This window comes from Xyrauchen texanus, chromosome 37 (genome assembly GCF_025860055.1).
Source record: "Xyrauchen texanus isolate HMW12.3.18 chromosome 37, RBS_HiC_50CHRs, whole genome shotgun sequence".
Lineage (NCBI taxonomy): Eukaryota > Metazoa > Chordata > Actinopteri > Cypriniformes > Catostomidae > Xyrauchen > Xyrauchen texanus.
In genome coordinates, this window is record NC_068312.1 from 24,495,962 (window position 1) to 24,522,898 (window position 26,937).

Genomic DNA, 26,937 nt, shown 5'->3' on the forward strand with positions numbered 1-26,937 from the left:
AACCGCAGGTGGCAGGGACTGCACGTCCGATGGGTTAGTGGGACCGGAGAGCTTGTGATCCATCGGAGAGGTGAAAGCTGAGAAACAGGCAGGCAGCCTGAGCAAATCCAGGTAGCGAGCGTGGGTGGCTTGCAACCCGAAATAATCGCAACCGTCTGACAATCATGCCTGGCGGAGGCTGATCGAATGGATATTTCCTCCTGTTGACTGTGGTGAAGTCAGCGAAAACCGTAGAGCTGCGAAGCAATGAGGTCACGAGAAGCGAATAACAACTGAGGTAAGATAGCGCGTATGAGTGTTTTATGCACTTGGTAAGGGGCGGGTCCCTTACCGAGCATTGGACATGCGCTTCTGTCTGTCAGGCCAGACTTGGTGCAATTGGATGCTTCTGCAGAGGTCAGGTGCGGATGCCCTTCCCATAGGTGTATCTCGAACACGAGATGATGAAAGAGAACAAATGAATGCACACAGAAAACTCACAGAAGAAATGTACTGAGGTAAAAATTCTAATTGTTGTTTTTTTTATTTACAAGATATTTAGTTCACCTTAACACAACTAAGGGAGCTGTTTTGCTGAATATTATCACGATTGAAAATGTTACATTGAATTTATTGTTCAATAAACAAGTAGCGTAATTAATATTTATTATTAAGTTACTTACATTTTAGACACAAACCATATTAACGGTTTTTGTTATATTTCACCAACTAAAATAGTTCCAAAGGAAAGCTACAGCAGCGCAGCGTTTTGAACGAATCTTTTATATGAATGACTCACTAATTAAGACGGTCACTTGCCGCCACCTATTGGCGGTTTAGTTTAATGTTTAAGTATTGCATTTTTTTTTATATTCAAACATTTAAAACATCAATCTCATCACATTATTTATTGCAGTGCACAGGACGTTATGTGCAGACCCATTTGATATTAGGACTGCTTTACTTCTAGGTTGGTTGTTTATGTTTTTATGTTATGGTCATCCTGTGAAATAAATGTAATTGGGGGGAGGGGGGACAAGGTTGTCAGTGTTTCTAAATTTTATTTGGGTGCATAGGATGGCCTAGATGGGTGTAGGATTTCCCAGCCTGACATGGTGTCCCAGCCCGGCCCTGGACTCGGGCACCAATATAAACTCCACTTATAATGTGTGCTTAAAAGGATTGTCCTTTATTTTTTTCACATAATGCTGCCAATCAAGAACGACATACCAATAACTCTTTATTTGTGTTTTCAAAATTGTGGTAATCAACATTATGGCAAAAAATGCTGTTTGTTGAGCTTTACTATTGAACAAAATATTCCTATAATTTGATAAACCATTGAGGAACAGCACATTTTGCAACCATACTGTAAACGCATGGAATTTTTTGCATATTTATTTATCGGGTCGTGAATGAGACTTGGAAGAAAAGAAAAAAAAAACAAGATGGAATTTGGAACACCATGTTTATTGTAGAAAAGCGATTGACAGTCTCTAGTAGAGGCGCTGTGGCTTTCCCATGGTGCTCTTGATGTAGAGCGCTCTGACATTCTGCCAGTTCTTTTTCAGCAGAGACACCAGGAAATTCACAGCCAGGTGGATGTTGTAGACCAGCTCTTCCTCAGTCATCTTGATGTGACCAACAGCAACAGCCAGACACAGAACCTGACAATGGCAGACAAAGGTCATAAATGTAAAAAATGCCTTGAATTATTCCCCCCCTTTAATAGAATAATCTCAACTCAGAAGTTCCTAAATTTAAGCCTCTCAATCAGCACTTACACATCTTGTATATCCTCTATACAAGATTTTAAGACTTCCCATATATTGCCATGCAAGTTTTGTAAAACACTAACATTCTGCATTGAGAACACACACACACATACCTTCTTCATCTGGAATTTGATGGTGGATTTCACCTCATCCACCTTGGTGCCCAGGTTCTCATTGTGGGTGAGCAGAGAGGGAAACTTCCCTGCTTTGTTGAGACCAGGGCCCAGGATACGAGGGATCTGCTTGATCAGGGACTCAGAGGCCAGGAAAGCATCATACTTCTTTGCTGAAGAACCAACAAGAGAAATTTTAAAAATAAGCTCTGTCCTAACTGTTACACATTGCCTTGACATTGCACTTTTACCCTAATCATTCGGTTACTTCCCAGTGATAAGAACATTAAACCCTCTCACTTAATGGCATTTATTGAAAGGGTTAATTCACCCCAAAATGAAATATAATTTACAAAACGTTGTTCCAAACCTGTATGACTTTTCACTTGGAATAAAAATGTTGGGTAGACAGGGTTCCCACTCTTTTCAAGCCACAATTTTCCAGGACATTTTATGCACCCAACAAGTGTAATATTTAAGCAAAAACACATCCATTTAAATTGAGCTTTAAATGGATGTGCTCCATTCTCATTCACCCATATACCATCCTAGAGGTGTTTGGCTCCATCATCTGCTGAATTCTAGAAGAATTTCTCAGCTTTTTTGGAGCAAGAGAACAGTGCCAAAATGTTTAAGCTCCCAAAAATCACAAAATGCAGCACAAGTAATCCAGAAGACTCCAGTAGTACAGTTTTCTGGAGCGATATGATAGGTGTGGGTGAGAAACAGATCACTTCTTGTTTTTGGCAATTCGATTCACATCATTCATGCTCCCTACTGGGCAGGGAGAAGAATTTCAAGCAAATAAGAACTGTTTCTCACCCACACCTATCATACCACTTCTGAAAATATGGAAATCACACCCTGGAGTTGCATGGACTACTTTATGTACATTTTGTAGCTTCAAAATTGTGCCATCCATTCGCTTGCATTGTCAGGACCTACAGAGCTGAAATATTCTTCCAAAATCATAAATGTGTTCTGCAGAACAAAGAAATTCATACACATTTGGGATGGCATGAGGATGAGTTAATGAGAATTTTCAATTTTGGGTGAACAATCCCTTTAAAAGTCATTCTGCCCAACTTCTCTTTTTATGTTCCATGCAAGTCAGCCAGTTAAAAGTGTTTGAAATATTTGTGAGTAAATGACCACTTTCAGATTAACTACCCCCTTTTACTCACTGCCACAGAGGGCACATTCTAGCAAACTACTAAAATTCAGCATCTTGGAAGGAAACTCACCCAGCTTCTTCACCATTTTCTTGTTCTTGTTGAGCTTTTTGAGAGCCTCGATGTCCATGTGTGGGAGATCAGCTGCCTTGGCTTCATCACAATGCTGCTGGTCACCAAGGACGCATACTGAATACTTGGGGCGTGGGGTAGTCTTCAGCCTGCAAGGGTTCAAGAATAATACTGATTGACCACATAGGTATAAATCTCTTTAGACCCCATGTGAGGCAGAACAGAAGAATCTTACCCATACCCCCTCAGCTGGCATCAGGTGTTGATAGCACAGGAACACAACAAAATGGTCGGCTCAAGTATGACAGCATAAACGCCATCATCTTTGGCCTCCCCTCATGTTTTAAGACCCAGGGTAGGGGTCCGTCTGCTTCACCAACCCAAATGTGGTTCAGACAGACTACCCGGGCCTGTTCTCCACTGCCTGCACTTAACCTGCCCACTTGTTCAATTTAACAATCAAGTGGGATAAATTATCCATGACACAATAGCTAAAAGTTTAGTTCAGGCAAAGCAAAGGGCAGACAGAGAGAAGGCTGGGTGATACAGTAAAGTGTCAAACCTGACGGTGCCTGAGAAACGCTTGTCCTTCTGGGGATCGTAGTTCTTCAAGCTGATCTGCAGTTCAACGGTCTCAAGAAACCTAAAAAATAAAATAAATTAACAAACACTTTTGCATTCAGGTAAGAGCTACATAATTATTATGCATTGTGCGCAAATGACTAAAATATTTGCTTCGTAGTGGTTAAAGCCTTACTTTCTCCTCTTAGCCCTGGAGCCAGACCTGACCTCCCGAACCGCCTCGTACAAAGTGTCTCTTGAGACCTTGCTGTTAACAGAATAAGTGTTAAAAGCAGAACTATAGGCAGCTGTTGCTCATGCGTGTCGCATTGGATAACATGAAGCGATGCCTGCGTTAGCAGACCGGCCGGTAACATGCCTTCTAAAATATTTTTCGAAGCTCAATATACCAATATTACTGATGTTACGTATGAATAGTAAGCGAATAAACAACTACAATTTAAGATGGTGTTAAAACGTACACAGATTAAGTTGGATTGCATTCCATACTATCTACTACGCTTCGCCATCGGCTCGTGGTTTTCAAATACAAAACACCCAAGTTGTTCGTTTGACATTACTAAGGAATATAAGTATCACAAGTATCAGTTGAAGATTAAAATGCACGGATTAAGGAATAAACACATTAAATATAAGGTTATCTGAATGTTTTCACGTGCCTCATTTTGCTGCGACCTCACTCCTTTCACAGGAACTCGAAAAAGACTGTATTAAAGGAAGTTGCGCTAAATATACGAGCCCGACTGTCAAAGACGGACTTCCGGTGCCGCCATAGTTGTTGTGGAAAAAATAAGTAATACATTGAAATAACGAGTTCAATTTTAATAAAATACACCTACAATTCTGAATGTGTATATATTCAATTCGTCACAATTATAAATCTCTAAACATTAAGATAATTTCAGTGCAGGGCATTAAAAATAATCAAGACTGTTGAGTTTAACATTTCTTTAATAAATAGTTCATATTAATATTAAATATTTATATAGGAAATTAGGCCTTTTTATTCATTTTAATTTCATATAAATATTTATTGATAGTTTTTTCTTTAAACACTGGACCTTAAAGGTTACTTAACTTGCACTGCACACAAACTAATATTGGCATTTATTCATGATGTGCCACAATGAGCCTAGTTTCTCCCAAGGTTATTTTTCTCCATTAACTAGCATCTTATGGAGTTTTGTGTTCCTTACAACAGTCGCCTTCAGCTTGCTCACAGGGGTTCTATATACAGTTATTATTTAATTATCATTCATAATTTACAATCATATTTAATCAAACTACACAATGATCACTAAGACTTTATAGATTAGTTAAATTTTTTGTTAATGCATGATTTTCTGTAAAGTGGCTTTGAAACTGTGTTATGAAAAGCGCTATACAAATAAAAATGACTTGAGTTATACCTTTGATAACAGTTTTATATTACATTCAGAAAATATATTTACAAAATTATACAATCAACTGAAATCCATGTTAACACACAATTGAACAAAAATTAGCATATTTCAAATGGAAATCCGTTTCAATGCAGCCTGCAGGGATTTTTTAAGAAAAGTCTCCTGATAAGACAAGCAACTGGAAAGTGTGTGGTGGCATGCAGCATTCACCTGCAACAAATAAATAAAACAAAGTCTTTACAAGTTTTCCACTGATTTGCTAGGAACAGTATAAACATGTTAATAAACACTTTTACATGTAAGATTCTTCATTATAATAAATTAATTATAATATCAGTGTTAAATCACAACAGAAATTTTAGACAATACAGAAAAAAACATTAGTTTTTTTAGTACCAATGATATCATTATTATGAACAAATTACAATAATTATTTATTTTACTCACATGTGACTGATACTTGGTCAAGACGCTCAGCATCATCTTAGCAAATGGCATTGATTTGCTGAAATATTGAGACTGGCTGCAAAGTTGGTCGGTAAAGAGAGAGAAATCCTCCTCACTCATTTCAAGCTTTAAGAAAATAAAAAGTAAATGCTTAAAGACCCTTAACATAGTACTTAAACATCCTATAATGTACAAGGCTGCATTTCTAAAAAGATTTTAGAGGTACCTTTGAATCCAACAGTGAATGGATTACTGATAACACACCCTCATCCCAGGACACTTCAAGTATTGTCCTATGAATTGGGGCAAATTTGTGTCAGTAAAAAGTGTGCAATATCACAAACAGGCTTTATTGCAGAAAAAACAGGGGCTTCTTTCTTTCTAAAAGCTGAATAGGGAAATTCTTATTAACCGGAATACAAGAAGTCTGTGATGTGGCTCAAGACAGTCTTCTACCAGTCTACAGAGTAACTCTGCCTGGGCACTTCCTAAAGAAAATCATAATCAAATATATTAAACTACAACCCCAAGTCCGAAAAAGTTGAGACAATATGAAAAATGCTAATAAAAACATTATAATAAACACTTATATTCACCCTTTGCTAAATTGAAAGCACTACAACTACACATTATATGTTTTTCATTGTGAATTTCCTTTTTTTTTTTTTTTTTTTAAATGTACAGTAATTTCAAATCAGATGATGGCAACACACTCCAAAAAAGTTGGGACAGTCGAGTGTTTACCACTGTGAAACATCACCATTTTTTTCTAATAATACTTATTAAACATTTGGGAACTGAAGACACAAGGTTGTTAAGTTTAGAAAGTGGAATTTTCCCCCAGTCATTCATTATGCAGGTCTTTAGCTGCACAATTGTACAGGGTCTTAGTTGTCGTATGGTGTGCTTCATAATGCGCCACTCATTCTCAACTGGAGACAGGTCAGGACAGCAGGCAGGCCAATCTAGCACCCCCACTCTCTGCTTATTCGGACAGTATTTGGTTTGAAGTTCCCCTGCTGGAAAATGCAAGGACTTCCCTGGAAAAAACTGTGCTGGATGGCAGTATATGTTGCTCCAAAATGTGTACATATCTGTCTGCATTCATGGTGTTCTCACAGATGTGCGAGTTACCCATGCCATGGGCACTGACACACCTCTGGCCCATACAGACACTGGATTTTGGACACAATGCTGATAGCAGCTTAGATGGTCCTTTTCCTTTTTGGCCCAGATAACCCAACAGCTTTGTTTTTCAAAAACTTTTAGAAATGTAGACTCTTCAGACCAAAAACACAGTTCCACTGTTCTACTTTTGGAGTGGCGGTGACGTAGTGGGCTAAAGCACTAAACTGTTAAGCAGAAGGTTGTCGATTCGATCCCCACAGCAACCATTGTGTCCTTGAGCAAGGCACTTAACTGGACAGTGTTGATGTAGTAATGTCTTAACTTGCATCTGTGGATGCAGCAGTGAATGGTGTTGACTAACAAAAATTTAGCCCACATTCATGATATCCATTACATATGAATGATGTGTTTTAAGACAGTGATATCTGAGGGATCAGAGATCACGCGCATGCAGAAATGGTTTTCGCCTTGCCCTTTATGCCAAGATTTGACCAGATTCCTTGAATCTTTTAACTATATTGTGTACTGTAGAGGGTGAAATGCCCAAAATCCTACCAATTTGTCTTTGGGGAATATTGTTCTCAAAGTGCTGGATTATTTGCTGAAGCATCTGTTGGCAAATTGACAAGTCTTGAATGATCTTTGCTCTTGAAAGACTAGGCTGTATTTGGAGGCTCCCTATATACTATGACACGATTGCCTCACCTGTTTAACATAACCTGTTTCAAATTGTTTTGTTATTTCAACTCATAAAATTATTATTAGTCTTAAATTGCCCCCGTTTCAACTTTTTTGGAGCATGTTGCAATCATCTGATTTGAAATTATGGTCCATTAAAAAAAATGAAATTCACAAGGAAAAACATAATATAATGTGTAGTTGTAGTGATTTCAATATAGCAAAGGGTGAATATAATTTACAAATCACTCCTTTTTGTTTTTATTAGCATTTTTCATACTGTCACAACTTTTTTGGATATGGGGTTGTACATGCAAGAGATTAAGTAGTACACACACACACACACACACACACACACACACACACACATATATTATATATAAATAAATTTAAGCAATATAACACAAGCAAGAGTGTGATATGGCCCTACATCAGCACTGCTGTGATTCGGCCTCAGGTTATTACAGCAGTGCTGATGTAGGGCCATATAGCATGATTGTGAGTGTGATATTGCTTATATACAACAGTTCAATTAACAAGTACATTTTTAAAAATTAGGAAAAAATTAGTACGGTAGTATGGAACTACTTTATTACGCAACCAATCAGAATCTTCCGTTGCTGGTTCAAAACAAATGATGCGTCCAAGCCTCTGTTAGTAATTCTAAATGTTCACTTCAGAAATAGTATCAAGGCTTGTGCTGTTTCTAACAGGTCATTGGATAAACAAGGATAGACAGATGGATGTGTGTGTTTGTCTGTGTGTGTGTGAGAGAGCGAGAGATAGATGGAGCGTGTGCGATCACCAGTTGCCACACCCAATCAGAGATGCTTACAGCTTTCTGAAGGTCAGTTTTCTAAGTGGAATATAGACATCCAAGCGGGGTATTCCTCTATTTCGGGGTAGCCGGTGCGCAAATGTCATTCACTATAGAAACAGCGCTGTCCTCCACCATTTTAAACAGTATGTATCCAATGTGGAAACTCTAGAGCGCTGTTCTATGTAATCAATGACTAACGATTCACTTTATGTCACTAACTGGCTCATATTACACACAAAAATTATGTTTTGCCATCACCTGCTGGCTAACTTATGTAATTTCAAAACTAAATATAGTAACTCCTAATACATATGCACTACACTTTAGTTTAGAGTGATACACACACAGTGAAGCATCCGAGTCCTGATGCCGTCAGACCATCAGAGCTCATGGAACGTCTCTCGTCCAATCATATTTGAGGAACAGAACTAACTGGGGGTGTGTGTGTGTGTATATATATATATATATATATATATTTTAGTATAAACATGGTAACTTTGGTAATCAGGTTTAAAAAAAAAAAAAACTAAAAAAACTGACACCTGTCTTTCCCTTCCGTAACACTGGCTCTATCACAGCCTGGCAAGTCGGTCTGGGATAATGACTGCAGAGTGACGCCACTGCAGTGACCAAACAGCGTGAGGCAGGCTCTTCAAGAGACAGAATCTGAGACAGAGAGAGATCAAGTGGAATTAGGGTTTTGTGGTGGTAGCATAGCACAGTTTAAGGCACACATACAAATTAATTGACCAAATGTCACATTTTACTCCAGAATAGACTATAAAAGGAAGCAAACATCCAAAATCTTTACAACAAAGCATACAGTCAATTCATACAGCAATTTCTGAAAATTGCCTTTTTTATGTCCATTTTATTTCATAAAGCTTGCTCTAATTTTTTGCAGCTCTGACTCAACTACCTGATTATGATTAAAATATGATTTATTATAAGAGCAACATCCACCTTGTCATAAAAACATACTAACTTTGCCAAGCAGAAGTTTTGTGATCACTGCAGAAGCAGTGCTGTGACTGAGGTCTGGGGACAGTTCAAGCAGGCAGCTACAGAACTGAGGTAAACTCTGCTCGGGTGTTTCAGACAAACACAACACTGAACACAATACCTCCACCTGTGGAAAGATACAACAAATCCATTCTAATGGAAACATTTCTTGAATTACTTTATAGAAAAACAAGTCTAAAAAGCACTTTATTTCAAAGAAAACAGCCGGACACAAACCTCATCTGGGTCACATTCATGCAATACTTTCAGAGCAGAAACAGAATTCTCATCCCACTGTGAAGTAAAGAAGAAATCAAAATGATACGAATGGAATGCTGATAACAGTGGTTAAATGTACATAATACAACAAGGATATCTTACCCCTGACTCTGTATCTAGTAATTCTTTTATCACAGGAACAGCAGCCTAAAAAATGCATGTAAATACATAAGAAATTCTTCCATAAATTCAAACATAAGAACATGAATCCACCATCCTGAACAACAGAAAATGTCAGTAGGTTTTATGCATGAAGAGATGGATTTGACTGTTTTGTGAGCTATGGTTTTGTTAGAGCTATGCAGCACATTTATGAAGAAAATAGGCTATGCATTGATGAGAGTATTTTACCATATAGGTCTTATTCACGCTGGCGCCATCTTTGATTTTTTTATGGAAATTAAGACAAGGCTGTGAGGGATACACTTACAGTCTCTTCAGTGGGCTGTACTGCAGTTTAATTTGTTTTTAGGAACTTTCCGTGGACAAAACATTGACAAATATCTCTCTAAGAACATTCAGTATACAAAAACTCTGGACAACATGAGTTGTGGAAAATCAGATGTGCCATCGAAGAGATGGTGAGTCTATCCCTCACAGCCTCATTGTCATTCCCATTAAAAATCAAAGAAGGTGCTAGCATGAATAAGGTCTATTAAGACAATTGAACTGCAATTTGATTAACATTGTTAATAAATTCTACCTTACCTTTATGTGGTCTGGCAAGATCTTTGAAGAGCCCAACAGATCAGAGCATGTCTGTGTGCCAGATGCAGCACTCTGGTTCTGCTGTGATGTTCTTATTTTAGATTCTTCTTCTTCAGCCAACCTCTCTCCCTCTCTGGTTGGTGAGAAATCCATCTTTACTCGTTTACTTTCACGAGCATCTTCCTCGATGTCAACATAATGATCCATGCTCTCACTTTTTCTCTTTTTCTGAGAAAGAACTAAGTTGGTTTGATTATCAGCCTGCTGATCCTCATTTCTAACCACCTCGAAACAAGACGCCCATCTTCCCTTTGCATTTGAATCCCTGAATCTCTCACACAGATCCCTTAATTTCTCTGTACATTTTGAGGTGAGGAGGGTGTCTTTCCAAGTGCCATCAATGTCTCTATGGAGCTGTTTGATTAAGGCACATCCCCACTGATTTTCCCTGTGGTCCTGACTCAGACATTGAAGCAACTGGAGAATACGGTCTCTGGGCAGCTCAGAGTGAATAAGATGCAGAAAGCAAAGCAGATTACATTTGAAGTCTTCGGAAAACAAGCACACCAAAGGTTTCCTTTAAAACAACATGGGAGGAATTATTAAAGGACAGGTGCCCATTAATATAAACAGATCGTTATATGTGCACTCTGTAATTTTTTGTTTATGTTGCACTGGTCAATATAGGTCATCTCGGACAAATGGTGCGTTCACATCATGTCAGAATAACCGTAATTACGAGATTCCAACATTTAAAAAGCATTCACGAATTCGTAGACATCCTAATTAAAAGTTGTAAACTCTGAATTCTAGCCACCTTATTTTTCAGCAAAACTAGGGTGCCACCATTATCAGCCTTGAATGTGTACCACTTCAGGTATAAGCCACTTCCTGCTATTTTAGCTATACAAAAATACTACACCTATGCTGCTATATATTACAGGCTGGCATAAATGTCAACATATTATTATCATTAATTATGATTTTCAGAAACTGATTGGTTTTGTGCGCATATAGCTTTAGCATTTCTCACATTTACCATTGTTTAATCAAACTGTTGCACTGGCAGAATGAATGAAATCAGGTGCTGAAAGGGCAGTACTGGGCGCTGTCATGACAAGCAAGCCTCCACAAACTTTACACAACCACCAAAGAGAAGATGCCGGGAAAATGCTGCATCAACTTTCACCAAAACTGCATCTTGTTTCATCTTGGCAAAATAATCAATGCATTTCACTCTTCATTCTTGTCAGAGAGCATTCTCTCTTTCTTAGCATTGTATAGTAAACAGAGTAGCAGATCTAATTGCGACGTTTCAATAAAAAAATACCATGGGTTATGGGGAAAATATAGACTGAATTGGATGAATATATTCTTGAAAAAGCACAGCAAAAACAAAACATATTTCTAGTGATTTCATAAAACTTAAGTTACCAACAGCCTTGCGTTTTTAACAGTCAACTTACGAAACAAGAAAGTCCGCATCCACACATGCTTCCTGCTGGCACAATGCCTCCAAAAACGGACTAAGAGTGAAATCTGGATCACATCTGCGCTGTTTATTGTAAACAGTATGTGCAACGCTCGCTCCGGCAGCTCCTGAGTGGAGAGCATGAACCAGCAACCGCGACCGTCCGTCAAAACGGTGGATCGGAGCATTTAGATCCATAATTGATGTAAGAGCATTGAGATCAGTTATTTGGCTCAAGACAACAGCGAACAGATGTCAATGGATCTTATCGTTCCAGATATACGGTACCACATATTGCCAAACACTGACGGAACACGAACATGTAAAGTTTGGAATCAGTTTTTAGCGGCAAACGCTAAACCAACATGGGTACATTACTGACTCCTACAGGTTTGGAGTGGAATGAAGATGAGCACGCTTCACACAATAAAGGACTCTTTGCCCATCAAGTGAGGCAAACAGTGGACATTTTTTTTTTATTTTCGCTTTTTCTGTGTGAATACAAACATGTACTAAAAGTAATAAAATGTGGCATCAAGTCCAAGTTACACCTGTTAACACTGCTAAAGAGAACTATCCATCAAAAGCCTGATGACAGGTTGTACATTTAGTGTTTGGCTAAATACTGACACAATATAAACTAAGCACTAGTAACAAAATTAAAATCTGATTTAATATAAAAGGTATCAGACAAGAGGGTGCAACAATCAGGAAGCAGCACAGTTGGAAGTATTAAATGGTCAATAAGTGAAAAAAGCAAGCTGAAATAAATGACTCATGCATTCAAATTCTTACCATTTTTTTTTACCTGATCCTCTTTCTACAAACCTGAAGATACGGACTAAAATTGACTGAGATCTGAGCGTTCAAAACTTTTTTTTCACCCCCCTTTCACAAACAAAAAAGGCAAATAAAAAACTTCACTCACATACACAAACCTACAGTGTCACTTGCACAGCAAGTCTACATGGCTAAACAAATGCAAAAGAAAATCCAGAAGGTCATCATCCAACAGAGTTAGGGCAAAAATGTAGCTCCAAAGTTGGATGCCATCAAAATCCAAATCCTCCAGCACCTCAGTGGTGTTCTGAAAAGAACAGTATTGGGAAAGTTATGCAAAATGTAATCCACTACAAATTATTTGTCTAAAACTAATCGGATTACACTACTCGTTACTTACATGGAAAAAGCAATAACATGACCAATTACTTGACTATCAGGTTACTTTAACATGTCACAGAAAAGTTTTCCCCACTCAAATTCAAACTATAGAATAAAAATAAAAATAAAATGTTGCAAAACTATGTAGTTCTGCGCCAGTTGGTACAGTTATTTGTTATTTTTCCACTATGGTGTTGCAAAATTAGGATTAAATTGGCGATGGCATGAGAGCGAGTGCTAGAGGAACAGGACATGCTGGATTTGAGCAGCACTCTTCACCTGTTTTGCTGCCATTATGTATTTTTGCACCGACTGCAAGCAAACCTCAATTTGTTCCGTGAGGGATGGGACAACCCATGTTCCAGTGTGTGCAAGATTTGGTAGAACACGCTGGTGACTCCCATCCAGAGATCACACCAGAGCCTCCCTACTCTTCATTTAAAAAAATACAAATTACAAAAAATAATTACATTACTACCTCAAACATAAACAAACATGGCGCGTCACAGTGTGTGTGTGTGTACAGCTTTTACTCTTGTTTTTGAGGGCATATTTAAACATATGGATTAATGCAATCCATCGTTATTACATTGCTCATCAAGTTCGTCAGAGACGACATCTACGCTAAAGACGACAAGTAATGTAATGACATTATATTGAATGAAATATGGCTTAACTTGCGAAGTTCTGTAAACTGTTAAGAGTGGAATCATTATAAACAATGGTGTAGCAAATGGTTGTATATGGATTTTTGCCATAGCATATAATATTATTGATTGAGAATCCTACCATTTTACTTAAATAGCCGCAAATAGCCAATGAACAACATATAATCATTTATATGTTAATATTAATTTCAACATTTACTAATACATTTTTAAAATCAAAAGTTGTATTTGTTAACATTAGTTAATGCATCATGAACTAACAATGAACAATTGTATTTTTATTAACTAACATAAACAAAGATGAATAAATTGTGTAACAAAAATATTGTTAATTGTTAGTTCATGATACCTAATGCATTAACTAATGTTAACAAATGAAAACTTGTTGTAAAGTGTTACCTTTCCATCTTGTTAAAACAGATCAGAACAGCAAATTTCAGCCATAAGATAACAACATAGATCATAGAACTATGAATGGTAGATGTGTTGTGCATTAATTAATTTACTGTAATTCAATGTCAAAATATATTTGCATATTTTTCTACATGTTTGCATAGACCCCCATTTATTCAGGATTGTTTTGTAATAAGACATGTTTAATACATTGAAACACACACCCAATTTGTTAATTGACGCACTATTAATACAAATGATTTATAATTGAAAATAATTGAAGTTTATATCTACAATGTTATAGTCTGAATTTAACCATAGCCTGCTTGTTTTCAATCCCTTCATACACACACACATATATATATATATATTCATAGAACATACTCAGTATTTTCTTCTTGCCATTTCTCTTGACCATTATAAAACTCCTTATCAGGGAAATATCAATGTATTAATGGAAGACCTTATTTAATACAGGTGCTCATCAATGAGACAACAAATATTACTGATGTCATATCTCAATTCAGTAAATACAACCTTGAGCTAGTAACTGGCGGTATGCTTTAATACAAGCGCCACCATGGTACCAGTGCTTAAAGGGATCAGGACATCATAAATGTATATATATTGAACAAAGCTAGCCAACATTTCCTTCCATACAACTGAAAAGAACCCCATGACCCTACATAGGACAAGTGGCTATAGAAGATGGATGGATGGATGGACAACTGAAAAGATTGTGTTTTCACACTTTTGAAGATGCTGTTAATGCCAAAGTGTTAAAGTCTGCACGATGACCAAGTAAAGGAATAAACATGCAGTACATTTGTTTTCGGTTTCAATACCAATATACACTCACCTAAAGGATTATTAGGAACACCTGTTCAATTTCTCATTAATGCAATTATCTAATCAACCAATCACATGGCAGTTGCTTCAATGCATTTAGGGGTGTGGTCCTGGTCAAGACAATCTCCTGAACTCCAAACTGAATGTCAGAATGGGAAAGAAAGGTGATTTAAGCTATTTTGAGCGTGGCATGGTTGTTGGTGCCAGACGGGCCGGTCTGAGTATTTCACAATCTGCTCAGTTACTGGGATTTTCACGCACCACCATTTCTAGGGTTTACAAAGAATGGTGTGAAAAGGAAAAAACATGCAGTATGCGGCATTCCTGTGGGCGAAAATGCCTTGTTGATGCTAGAGGTCAGAGGAGAATGGGCCGACTGATTCAAGCTGATAGAAGAGCAACTTTGACTGAAATAACCACTCGTTACAACCGAGGTATGCAGCAAAGCATTTGTGAAGCCACAACACGCACAACCTTGAGGCGGATGGGCTACAACAGCAGAAGACCCCACCGGGTACCACTCATCTCCACTACAAATAGGAAAAAAGAGGCTACAATTTGCAAGAGCTCACCAAAATTGGACAGTTTAAGACTGGAAAAATGTTGCCTGGTCTGATGAGTCTCGAATTCTGTTGAGACATTCAGATGGTAGAGTCAGAATTTGGCGAAAACAGAATGAGAACATGGATCCATCATGCCTTGTTACCACTGTGCAGGCTGGTGGTGGTGGTGTAATGGTGTGGGGGATGTACGTCAGTGAGACAGCGCCTGTAGCCTTGTACGTCAGTGAGCCAGCGCCTGTTAATCTTGGCACACTTTAGGCCCCTTAGTGCCAATTGGGCATCGTTTAAATGCCACGGCCTACCTGAGCATCGTTTCTGACCATGTCCATCCCTTTATGGCCACCATGTACCCATCTTCTGATGGCTACTTCCAGCAGGATAATGCACCATGTCACAAAGCTCGAATCATTTCAAATTGGTTTCTTGAACATGACAATGAGTTCATGTACTAAAATGGCCCCCACAGTCACCAGATCTCAACCCAATAGAGCATCTTTGGGATGTGGTGGAACGGGAGCTTCGTGCCCTGGATGTGCATCCCACAAATCTCCATCAACTGCAAGATGCTATCCTATCAATATGGGCCAACATTTCTAAAGAATGCTTTCAGCACCTTGTTGAATCAATGCCACCTAGAATTAAGGCAGTTCTGAAGGCGAAAGTGGGTCAAACACAGTATTAGTATGGTAATCCTTTAGGTGAGTGTATATTTGTAGCAGCTGACACTAAAAAAACAACATCCTCGATAAAGTAACCTAATTCCAAAGCAATATAACTGTCTGCTGTACAGTTTTGTGTGGAGTATAACTTTTACTTAAGTAAAAGTGCATAATCAAACAAAATCAAGAGGGAAAGTTGAAGAATCTCAAAGATAAAAGCTCTACAAACACAAAACACTTTAGTGAGTGGCATTTCAAGAGCTTGATCTGATCAGCTTTCTGCTGTGTCCTGAAACATACTATGCCTCGTTTAAAAGTACTTTCAAATTAAAATTACGATGGAAAAGACAACAACTAAAGGTGTTAGCCCTCATCAAGCATGAAGAACAACACGATGGCAGTAGTAGTAGTAAATGATAACTAGACGATAACGTTGTAATGTCCTATATTTAAGAACAGATTTGAGTTAAATAAAAAACGCTCCTCACAATGTGAGAAAAAGTCAGTATTCAAAGTCAATATTTGTAAAGGTAATTTACAAAATTCATTTAAAAAATAAATCCCATGGCACCACCAGCACCATTTAGATGTGTGCATTCTCTCCACTCAGGTGGGAATTCTGCAGTTTACACTCCAGTCAGGTCCATGAGTGTGTACAGTCTTGAGTTCAGTACATGTCTTTATAGATCTCTTGTAAAAGCGGGTGGAGGGAGGTCTCAGATTCAGTCTTTTTGATCATCTGAACCAGCTGGGCATTCTCTGTGACCAGCTGTCTGAGGTCCGCCATTTTCTGAAGCAGTTTGGGAAAGAGATGAGGAGAGTCGGGGTGGTGCACCTGAAGATGTTGGTCCAGAGCTTGCAAGATGCCATCCTGGATCTGCTCTACCTGTTTCACGTTCATCAGTCCAGGACGATCTAGAGCAAAGAGAGACATCCTACTTTTTAATTTTTTTTGTAAACAAGCTATTTTACCAAGCACTTTGAATAGAGTTCATTTACATCTAGAATAAACATAATTAAGTGTTTTAACAAATGAGTACTTAGCAAAAGCTTTTCATCTTATTTTTCTCAACACAACCCATTACAAATTCAGATTCCTTTGTAGATTTAAATTGTATGAATAACAACAAAGTAAATGCAAAAACAATTCTGGTCCAACAGAGATTCTGACGCTAGGTCTACATTCATCTGCATACATTTGAAAACAGCATTTTCATTTTCGAAATGTTCAGTCAACACTGAAACTTGTGAAAATGCTTATATTCCCCAATGCGAAAAATTGCTGTTGCATATACAGTCTGAAAAGCAATTGTCCTCATGTTCCGTCGCCTGACAGCAATTCCGAGTAAACTTCCTATCACCTTTGAAGGAATGCAATGTGAATGTTGTAGTAACATTAATCTTTAACAACACTATGAAAGTGAAGGTCAGGCACAATAACGTCCCTATAACACTGGCCAACATCTTAATTTTTTTGGTTGAATGGATCACATGACAACAAATATGTCATTGATTTCAGATATCTCATTTACCCAGTCCACACTACGACATGTTAAGTTGTTTTCGCTGACAAAAACGGCATCTCAGTGTGGGTGAAAGTTTTAAGAAAAAGATTGTTTTTCAAACAAAAATGTATTAGAAAAAAAGATGCGTTTTAAAATGTATGTGGATTAATGTGGACTACGTCTTAGGCCACGTCCACATTAATCCACATACATTTTAAAATGCATCTTTTTCTCTACATTATGGCCTTCTGCCATACTGAGACGTTGTTGTAGTCCAGCAAAAACGAAGCTTTTCGAAAACACTCTCCCAAGTGGATACATTTAAAAATGCTGTATTTGTGTTGTAGTGTGGATTGGGAAAACGGAGGTATTTTGACTTCATGCAGCGCTGCGCAGACGTATTGTCAGCGGACTTGAAGCTGTACATGTCTGTTTGAAATTTTGTCCATCCTTTGTTCCCTGACTGCAACCAGCAAATCTCACCGGTCGGTAAGCCGAGATATAGTTCAAGTCGAACATAGCTAAAGACGTATTTGTTAGGGAATGATGCAATCATGTGATCTATTCATACACAAAACAATCAAGACGGTGGCCCATGTCGTAGTGGCATTGCTGTGCCTGCCATCCACATTAATAACGTTGTTAAAGCTAAATGTTTAATTGACAATTGCGTTTTAGGCATCGGACGGAAATGACTCAGGGCCACTCTTCTCACTTTTTTTTTTTTTGCATATGCAGTAAGTTGATATAAGCGTTTTCAGACGTTTCAGTGTGGATGAGCAACTTTTGGAAAATGTTTGAAAACTGCAGTGTGAACAGAGCATTTTTAAATGTAAATGCTGTTTTTAAATGTATCCGGATTAATGTTGATGTAGTTACAAACACCCACAGCTTTACCTCCACACAGTATGACGGTTGCCACAAACAGAGCAAGGTCGCTGTCATCAAGCTCCAGAGCATTGAATTTGACCGCAAACTCAAACTTGGGCTCCATGATCTCACTGAAAGGTTTGCGCAGACTACGCAGGAACTCTCTCGTCACAAAGCCCTTCCCATTGGCCACCAGCAACCCATCTTTATTCATGAGAGATGGGAGCATTGCAAATATGGCCTCATGGACACCGTATTTTAACAGTGTTACCTGAGAGATGAAGTGTGAGATTGTATGTCAATACCTAATTGATGACTCAAAGTTTACAACAAATGGCATGAGTCATAAATTTATGTTTACATTTATATTTATTCATTCAGCATAGGCAATTATCCAAAGCGACTTACAAAGAGGACAAAAAACAACGATAGATCCTAATGAGGCAATTATGTTAGCAGTCACTATGTTTTCTTAATCTAAAAACAGCAAATCATTTACAACCATAAACAAAACATTTTATTGACAGATTATTAATTACAATATTCAGACCACAAGTCTAATTTGGCAACTAGCACCAATTTTTATAAAGAATTCAGCAGTGGACAAAGGATACATTTATGTTTCTCACCTGATCATTAAGAAAGAGATCCACAAAGCCAGGGATGTTTTTGGCAAACTCTGTGAGTTCTCGTACAGTTTCCACTGTTGTGCACTGGCAGCGGTAGAAGACATGCACCCCAATCTCCTTGTTTGGTGGTGCTCCATTAAGCTGGTTCCAGACCAGCCCGTTTTCTGCCTGCCATAGTGATTCCATATCATGGACCACAAATGGCTGACGATAAAATTTTTATATAATTCATTAAGGATTGAAAAAGCAGCAGATCATTCATGTAAACATAACATGTCTTTATTTTACTAGTTATGGCAACCAAAGGTTAACAATAAAAAGTGGTGACCCTTGCTTCCAAGGAAAGTGATTTTTCAAACCGATATTACATTGTAAATCTGAAAAAGCTACCCCAGACAGCTAGTTAAATAATGCCCCACTGAACTTAACCAAGCTGCAATAACCCGTTAAAATTTAAATGGTCTGTGGCTTCTCGCTAAAAGCATACCGCTGTGCAGCTAGTTTTGCCCGTCAAAATGCTCCGTGCTTTCTTCTTGGTCATGTTGAGGTTCCTCAGGTAGGCGGTGTTGACATGCTTGGCCATGGTTTTGAGGTCAGCCCCCACAGAGCTTTGCAGGTTCTCCCCAGTGAGAAGCCCTGCCACTAGCTTCTTCTTCTCTGCCTCTGGCATCCGTCCATACCTGATCGCTGAGCAAAATAAAAACAAGCTCCATTTATTTTGTGAAACAACATAACACACCATACATTCAAAATGCAAGCAGTAATTTATGGTCGCATATAAAGACCTCACATTTTAGAGGATGTAAGATGCATGGTAAAGATCTAAGCTGCCATTCATGTATGCTTTAAATTGTGTTTGCATGTATATGGGTCACTCACCATCGTGGGACATGCCCAATGCCAGGCACTTCTGGAAACGACAGTACTGGCATTTGTTCCGGCTCTTTTTTTGGACTTTGCAAGCACGCTCACACCGCTCGTACTCCAGCTTCATACGAATGGTGCGTCTGAAAAATCCCTTTAAAAAAAAATTGTTTAAAAAAAGGAATACGACACTTTATCACTGGAAATCAGCAAGGCACACATGCTTGTTGATTGATGAATTATTTAATCACAGAAGTGCAACTTGAAGCATTAAGAATTCCAGTGATTTAAAAAAAAGGTCAAAAATACACTGATTTTTAGATGCAGATGTATGGTGCATGACTGATAAAAAAAAAAAGTGACTGCAGTAGTTTCAAGCTCAGCAAAATTACCTTGCAGCCTTCACAAGCATGAACTCCATAATGAAATCCTGAGGCTTTATCTCCACATATGCGGCATTCAACATTCAGGCCTAAATTGTTGGGGTTGTCCCGACCCAGCCGTAACTGGTCAGACAATGATAGAGAGGGGGCCTGTAATGGATCTGTGAAAAATACAGAGATTACTTATACACAGCTTAAAGATTTATTGTCTTATATGTCATTTTTTATTTTTAAGGCCCCCCACATCTGTGCTACCAAATCAAGTGCTGGTTCCACCATCAGTAGAAACTTTCTCACAGCATTTGCTGTGGTTTTAAAGGATTAAAAGTGGCTTTACCATAGTTGTGTATGATAGGAACTACACATGCACCAATGTATTGGCCAAACTTTGGTATCTGTACCAAATATCTGTTATCTGCACAACTAGTTAAACAGCCGATAATCAGGGCTGATTATTTCCTGTCAAAATGGACAGGAAAAACATGTTACACAATTAGTCTACAGATCATGATGTTTCTGAATGAAAACGTCTTTTGTGTGGAATTATTTTAAATTTGGGTGATTCAGAATATTCAGAATTCAGATAGTTTGAGCTAAGAATATGAATGAGAGTTAATAATGTGCTTTTTGTTTCAGTGTTTTGTTTATAACTACACCAGTTACTTTAAAACATAGTGACATAGAGTATAAAGTTATTTCAATTTCTTTCAGAGTTGTGTATTTAGGTATCAGGGATTTGAAACATGATGGCATAAAAGAACAGAACCACCGAACAATCGGTATCGGCAGATGCCGTTTTAAAGGCTTGGATATCTTATCGGATCTCCAAGTGCATCCCTAATAGGAACTAATTTGTATTATTTGTGGAGATGTGTGGTAAGAATAAACAGATATTAATGCCAGTTGTGTAAAAGTCATATAGCTTTATGTGTGAATATGAGAAGTAAAACTACTGTGGACAGCACACGGTGTTCATGTGAGAAAGTCAGAATAATGCCACAAATGGCATTATGTCACACTACTACTGGCTCTGATGTGCCAAAGCACATTTTAAGACCTTTTACCTGGCAAAGTTTTAGCTGTTATGGGAGCAGTGCTGTTTTGTTGAGGGCTCTCCTGCTCTGCTCCATCTCCATTCTGAAGGTTCACCCCCCATGATCCCTTGCTGCCAGGTGAGACCTCCATTCCTGTAGCATCAGACGCCTCACTGCCTTCCTCACCCGATGCTGAGCCCGGCTCCTGAAGGTCCGACATACCTCCACAATCCGAGGATACAGACTCACCTTCCCGAGCAGCTATCCATGTTGTGTCTTCAGGAATCTGTGCAGAGTTTAAGTCTGGCCGTGGAGAGGGCTGGCCTTCCATGATTTCTGTTAATGTCACATGGCCTCGGACCACAGGGCCATCACATTTCATTTCTGAGGTAGGTTGCTCAATCTGTTCCATGGTTCTCCTGTCTGGACACTAAAACTCATAACCATCCATCACGTGACATTGCCACTCTTCATAGATATCAGAAGACAGAAAAAAAGAAGTTAATTACTGCAGTAGTATGTCAAACTACACCAAAGTGACATGACTGTATCAAAACCAGACCATCATCATGATTGTCCCACGTTTTATCCAATATATCCAATACTTTGTAACAACAAAGTCTTTGTATGTCTTCATCTAATAGTCATACCAACATTCCACAGAAGCTTTCTTTGCTGTGTTGGGCTATCAGTCAATACGCAAGGTCTTACTTTGCAAATAATTAGCAGAATGAAATAAGAATAATTCGGCTCAAATGCTCAAAAACAACATATATTTTCAAAGTTGTGCATAAAGACACTCTCTAACTATTGTCTTGCAACTAACATGTAATTCTCTTTCTTTCTTCTACCTTTCATTCATTAACCACTTCCCACTACATGACCTTTACCTTTTTGAGTGCGTCAGCAATTACAGGTCAGTGGTATATTTAATCTACACAATGTGAGAGGTAATAAATCCATTGAGACTTGGTTTACTTTAAAAGATAAGATAACGCAGCAAAGAAAGCTTCCGTGGAATGTTGGTTTGACTATTAGATGAAGACATACAAAGACTTTGTTGTTACAAAGTCTACATAATCAAACGTCCTTAAACCTGATCAGGTGGCCCAAAAAATTATTACTGGTATGTATCAAAGAAAGTAAAAGAAAAATTACCACCAAGTAGTGCATAAGGAAATGTGCTCCTCCTTTCTCATGTCTCACAGACTTTCTCACAAGCCAACTAGGCTTAAAAGGTGCACTCAGAAATGTTTGCCTCTTTCAAAGAGTTTTACTTACAAAGAAAATAATTTTGAAACATATGTATAAAATCATGAGCACTGACATGAGATGATGACTCCAGTTCAGTCATATCAGTAAACTTATAAATGGTGTTTTATTCTACATGGATAGGGTCCCCTCATGGGGGCTCCACTGACCAGCTGAATAATTCTCAATCTCAGGAACACCCCAATTATTGGACACTTTAACTCATGGATTAAAATATTCATGGCTGATTGTGAATAGTGAGTTTCTACAATGGCATCGGTAACTGAAAACTACAAACCTTTAATTTACATTACCTGTATTTAATATAGAGTATATGGGCACAGGCATTCAGTCAGTGGTGTGCATAAATTTTAAAGTTATATAAAAATAAAAAAACACTGTGACCAAACACAGGACATTATATTTGCTTTAGAAATACCATGTTGTTGAAAAAAAAAAAACATTTACAAGAACTTTTCTAAATTATAACTTATTTGCATGAGCAAACAAAATAAACCATAACCTGTACACAAAAGGTAAAAGATAAAGTGTTTCATGTGGTAGAGAGTACATTTTCAGTCAAGGTGTTAACAGAATTCACTTAAACACCTGAATGTGCATAATTAAGAGTTCACAATACATGGGAAATCTGTGTACTGGTACTGTACTGTCACCACCCATTAAGCAAGATGAGGCTCACAGGGTGGCTCATTTGTTGAATGAGGTCAAGTCCTTGATGCCTCTCAGCATGCGAGACATCGATAACAGATGTGAGAGTCTCTTGTCATGTGGAGGATGGAAACCACTACAAACAGACTACGTCTGTAATCCTTGGACTCTGACAAGAGGATTACCCAGTGGTCACATTAGTATGTGACTTACCCAAAACAAAGACAATAGAAATGTAACAAAACATATCAGTTGTTACTGAAGCACACAGGGGAGCTTGAGAAAAGACAGAGCCTACTGTATATGTACAGGCTTTACGTTAACTGATACACAGTAAATGAGCCGATAACAAAGCTTTGAGCCACTGTTGAGACTTGTCAGCAACCAGTTGTGCTGGCTCTAAGGGTATCTACATTGTACGGAGGTTGCATGCCCAGAGGAATTTAAATGAGTCACAGTGCGTAGGTTTTGACAGACACACATCAACCATTCAAAAACATAGATGAAGCAACTGTAAATACAACAGTGAGTACCGAAAAATGTTGACCAATACTAGCTATTTACCTACATTATTAAAAGTAAAATATGCCTGACTTCGGTGTACACGGAGTCTAGGTACTTCAACATGAAGCCTTTAAAATCCAAAACCAAACTTTTAATTCATAATTTGCAGCATTATGAGCTTTTAGCAGTGCAATAAGCCATACCTACTCTTTCATGTTTAAAAGCTTCCTTCAATCTCCTAACAATGACACTGCCTGTTTGATCCAGAAAACTGTGAACTTGACATGGTAGCTGCAGGCATTGCAGTGCTCAAATTTGCCTGAGATTATGTTACTGTAATTGGCCAAATGCCAGTGTTTGAACTTTATGAAATTAAAATGTTATTGGAAAACACATTAAAAATTGTAATTCCTGGTCTAGCATTATGTTAATAGTTAGATGTGGAATAGTTTCCCTGGACAGCACCTACAGTGGATATAAAAAGTCTACACACCCCTGTTAAAATGCCAGGTTCTTGTGAAGTAAAAGAATGAGACAAAGATAAATCATGTCAGAACTATTTCAACCTTTAAGGTGACCTATAACGTGAACAATTCAATTGAAAAACAAAATTAAATCTTTGACGGGGAAAAAAAAAAAAAACCCTCACAATAACCTGGTTGCATAAGTGTGCACACCCTTAAACTAATACTTTGTTGAAGCACCTTTTGATTTTATTACAGCACTCAGTCTATTTGGGTAGGAGTCTATTAGCATGGCACATCTTGACGTGGCAATATTTGCCCACTCTTCTTTGCAAAAGCACTCCAAATCTGTAAGATTGCGAGGACATCTCCTGTGCACAGCCCTCTTCAGATCACCCCACAGATGTTCAATTGGATTCAGGTCTGGGCTCTGGCTGGGCAATTCCAAAACGTCAATCTTCTTCTGGTGAAGCCATGCTTTTGTGGATTTGGGTCGTTGCCGTGCTGAAATGTAAACTTCCTCTTTATCTTCAGCTTTCTAATGGACATCTGAAAGTTTTGTGCCAAAATTGCTTGGTATTTGAAACTGTTCATAATTCCCTCCACCTTGACTAAGGCCCCGGTTCCAGCTGAAGAAAAACAGCCCCAAAGCATGATGCTGCCACCACCATGCTTCACTGTGGGTATGGTGTTCTTTGGGTGATGTGCGGTGTTGTTTTTGCACCAAACATACCTTTTGGAATTATTGCCAAAAAGTTCAACCTTGGTTTCATCAGACCATAACACATTTTCCCACATGCTTTTGGGAGACTTGATGTTTGTTTTTGCAAACTTCAGCCGGGCTTGGATGTTTTTCTTTGTAAGAAAAGGCTTCCATCTTGCCACCCTACCCCATAGCCCTATATGAAGAATACGGGAGATTGTGGTCATATGTAGCACACAGCCAGTACTTGCCAGAAATTCCTGCAGTTCCTTTAATGTTGCTGTAGGCCTCTTGGAAGCCTCCCTGACCAGTTTCTACTCGTCTTTTCATCAATTTTGGAGGGACGTCCAGTTCTTGGTAATGTCTCTGTTGTGTCATATTTTCTCCACTTGATGATGACTGTCTTCACTGTGTTCCATGGTATATCTAATGTTTTGGAAATTCTTTTGTACCCTTCTCCTGACTGATATCTTTCAACAATGAGATCCCTCTGACGCTTTGGAAGCTCTCTGCGGACCATGGCTTTTGCTCTGAGATGCAACAAAGAAAATGTCAGGAAAATCCTACTTGAACAGCTGAACTTTATTTGTGATTAATCAGAGTCACTTTAAATGATGGCAGGTGTGTAATGACGTCTATTTAACATGAGTTTGAATGTGATATGTTAATTCTGAACACAGCCACATCCCCAGTTATAAGACACTGGGTGCACACTTATGCAACCAGGTTATTGTAAGGTTTTTCATTTTCCCCCTACGAAGTTTTCAGTTTGTTTTTCAATTGAATTGTTCACATTATAGGTCACAAAGTGGAAAAAGTTCTGACAGGATTTATCTTTGTCTCATTCTTTTACATAACAAAAACCTGGCATTTTAACAGGGGTGTGTAGAGTTTTTTTTTTTTTTATCCACTGTAGTTTATGAGTATAGGATACTGCTGGTAAAGCATAAAGTAATCAAAACCAAAAGTCCTGACATACATGTGATAACCACATTGTTGATGAACCTTGACACATTTGTTATTTTGTCAGATAATACAAATTATTTAAAAAAAACTAGTCAGACCGAGAGCCACATAAGGATAGGCTGACAGGCAAACCAAATATAGCTAAGAAAAGCATCACAACAAACGTTTCTTGCCACGGTAACATTAACCATTCAACACACTACAGCATACATGTATCCTGCTATGAACACCTAGTTTGTTATTAACGGACTGAAGCTAATATGAATTTTGACTAACTAGGTATTCTGGATTACCTTGGTTTACGTGCTAGTTTCGACGTTTCCAAACGGTAGAAGCAATATAAATATAGTCTTCGTATGTGGCGATAAGTTTATTTCAGAAAGAAGAGCTCATAGTCCGTTGGTTTACATTAGTTTTGCCACCACAGTCACAGTGTATCCCACACATGCTAGCTTGAGTTTAGCAGCAGCTAGCTTAATGCTAACATGTTTTTCTTATTTTTGCTGACGCTGAAAAAATATCCTTGCCAAAACAATTACTGTTCGGTACGTTTGAAATCTGGAAATACAGGTGTCTTCCTCCGAGATTAATGTTATATCCACTTTACAAGATAATCGTTTTGGAAATCGAAGCAGACGATGGCAAACGCGCTGTTATTCTTAGCAATAACTTTGGCTCAATCTGGTTTAGTAAATCCATTCACTTTGATTACTCGGTTGTCAGGGATGACAGAAATAAATGAACTAGAAAAGCTGCGTCAATGTGTGTGGGTGTGTGTACTTTTCGCCTGCAGGGGTCTCTCCTCGGCCTAAAGTCATCGAATGAGGTCAGTCAAATGAGCGAACTCTTTTGACCACTGGCATCTAGGACACCCTTCAGTACGCCAAATGTGAAAGAAAGTGTCGTCAGAGTAATATAAATACGCGTTGAAAGATTTGAGCTGAATTTGAGTGCAACACATTTCCCACACTACGGCTTTCGCGTATGAGTTAGTCACGTGACATGTGTCTGTCCATCAATGGCTGCTCGATTATAGAGGTTTATTTTAGTATTGTCCTTTCATGTTTTTACCGGCGTTTTGTGTAGTAACACATGTAACAGATGGCGTGAATGTTAGGTAATGCAAGGTGGTTAGATTGAGCCAGTAGGCGTAAGAATAATGTAATTTAAATG

General features: G+C 38.3%; 3 protein-coding genes across 3 annotated transcripts; all 3 read right to left on the minus strand.

Moving 5' to 3' along the window:
- Positions 1-1,352: 1,352 nt before the first annotated feature.
- Positions 1,353-4,409, minus strand: LOC127631060 (60S ribosomal protein L10a-like). Its single transcript, XM_052109024.1, has 6 exons — positions 4,353-4,409; positions 3,869-3,940; positions 3,674-3,754; positions 3,112-3,260; positions 1,868-2,040; positions 1,353-1,646 (listed from the first exon to the last, which is right to left on the minus strand). The coding sequence occupies exons 1-6, from the start codon at positions 4,355-4,357 to the stop codon at positions 1,476-1,478; spliced, it is 651 nt and encodes a 216-aa protein (XP_051964984.1). The 5' UTR covers positions 4,358-4,409; the 3' UTR covers positions 1,353-1,475.
- Positions 4,410-4,607: 198 nt separating this feature from the next.
- fance (FA complementation group E) lies at positions 4,608-11,963 on the minus strand. Its single transcript, XM_052109021.1, has 10 exons — positions 11,625-11,963; positions 10,159-10,735; positions 9,553-9,597; positions 9,409-9,465; positions 9,155-9,298; positions 8,712-8,835; positions 5,956-6,031; positions 5,770-5,836; positions 5,544-5,669; positions 4,608-5,306 (listed from the first exon to the last, which is right to left on the minus strand). Exons 1-10 carry the CDS (start codon positions 11,825-11,827, stop codon positions 5,205-5,207), a joined length of 1,521 nt encoding a protein of 506 aa, XP_051964981.1. The 5' UTR covers positions 11,828-11,963; the 3' UTR covers positions 4,608-5,204.
- Positions 11,964-13,936: 1,973 nt separating this feature from the next.
- LOC127631056 (peroxisome proliferator-activated receptor delta-like) lies at positions 13,937-26,628 on the minus strand. Its single transcript, XM_052109018.1, has 8 exons — positions 26,058-26,628; positions 21,238-21,675; positions 20,183-20,334; positions 19,806-19,944; positions 19,414-19,613; positions 18,927-19,130; positions 18,325-18,568; positions 13,937-16,837 (listed from the first exon to the last, which is right to left on the minus strand). The coding sequence occupies exons 2-8, from the start codon at positions 21,617-21,619 to the stop codon at positions 16,590-16,592; spliced, it is 1,569 nt and encodes a 522-aa protein (XP_051964978.1). The 5' UTR covers positions 21,620-21,675; positions 26,058-26,628; the 3' UTR covers positions 13,937-16,589.
- Positions 26,629-26,937: the final 309 nt, after the last annotated feature.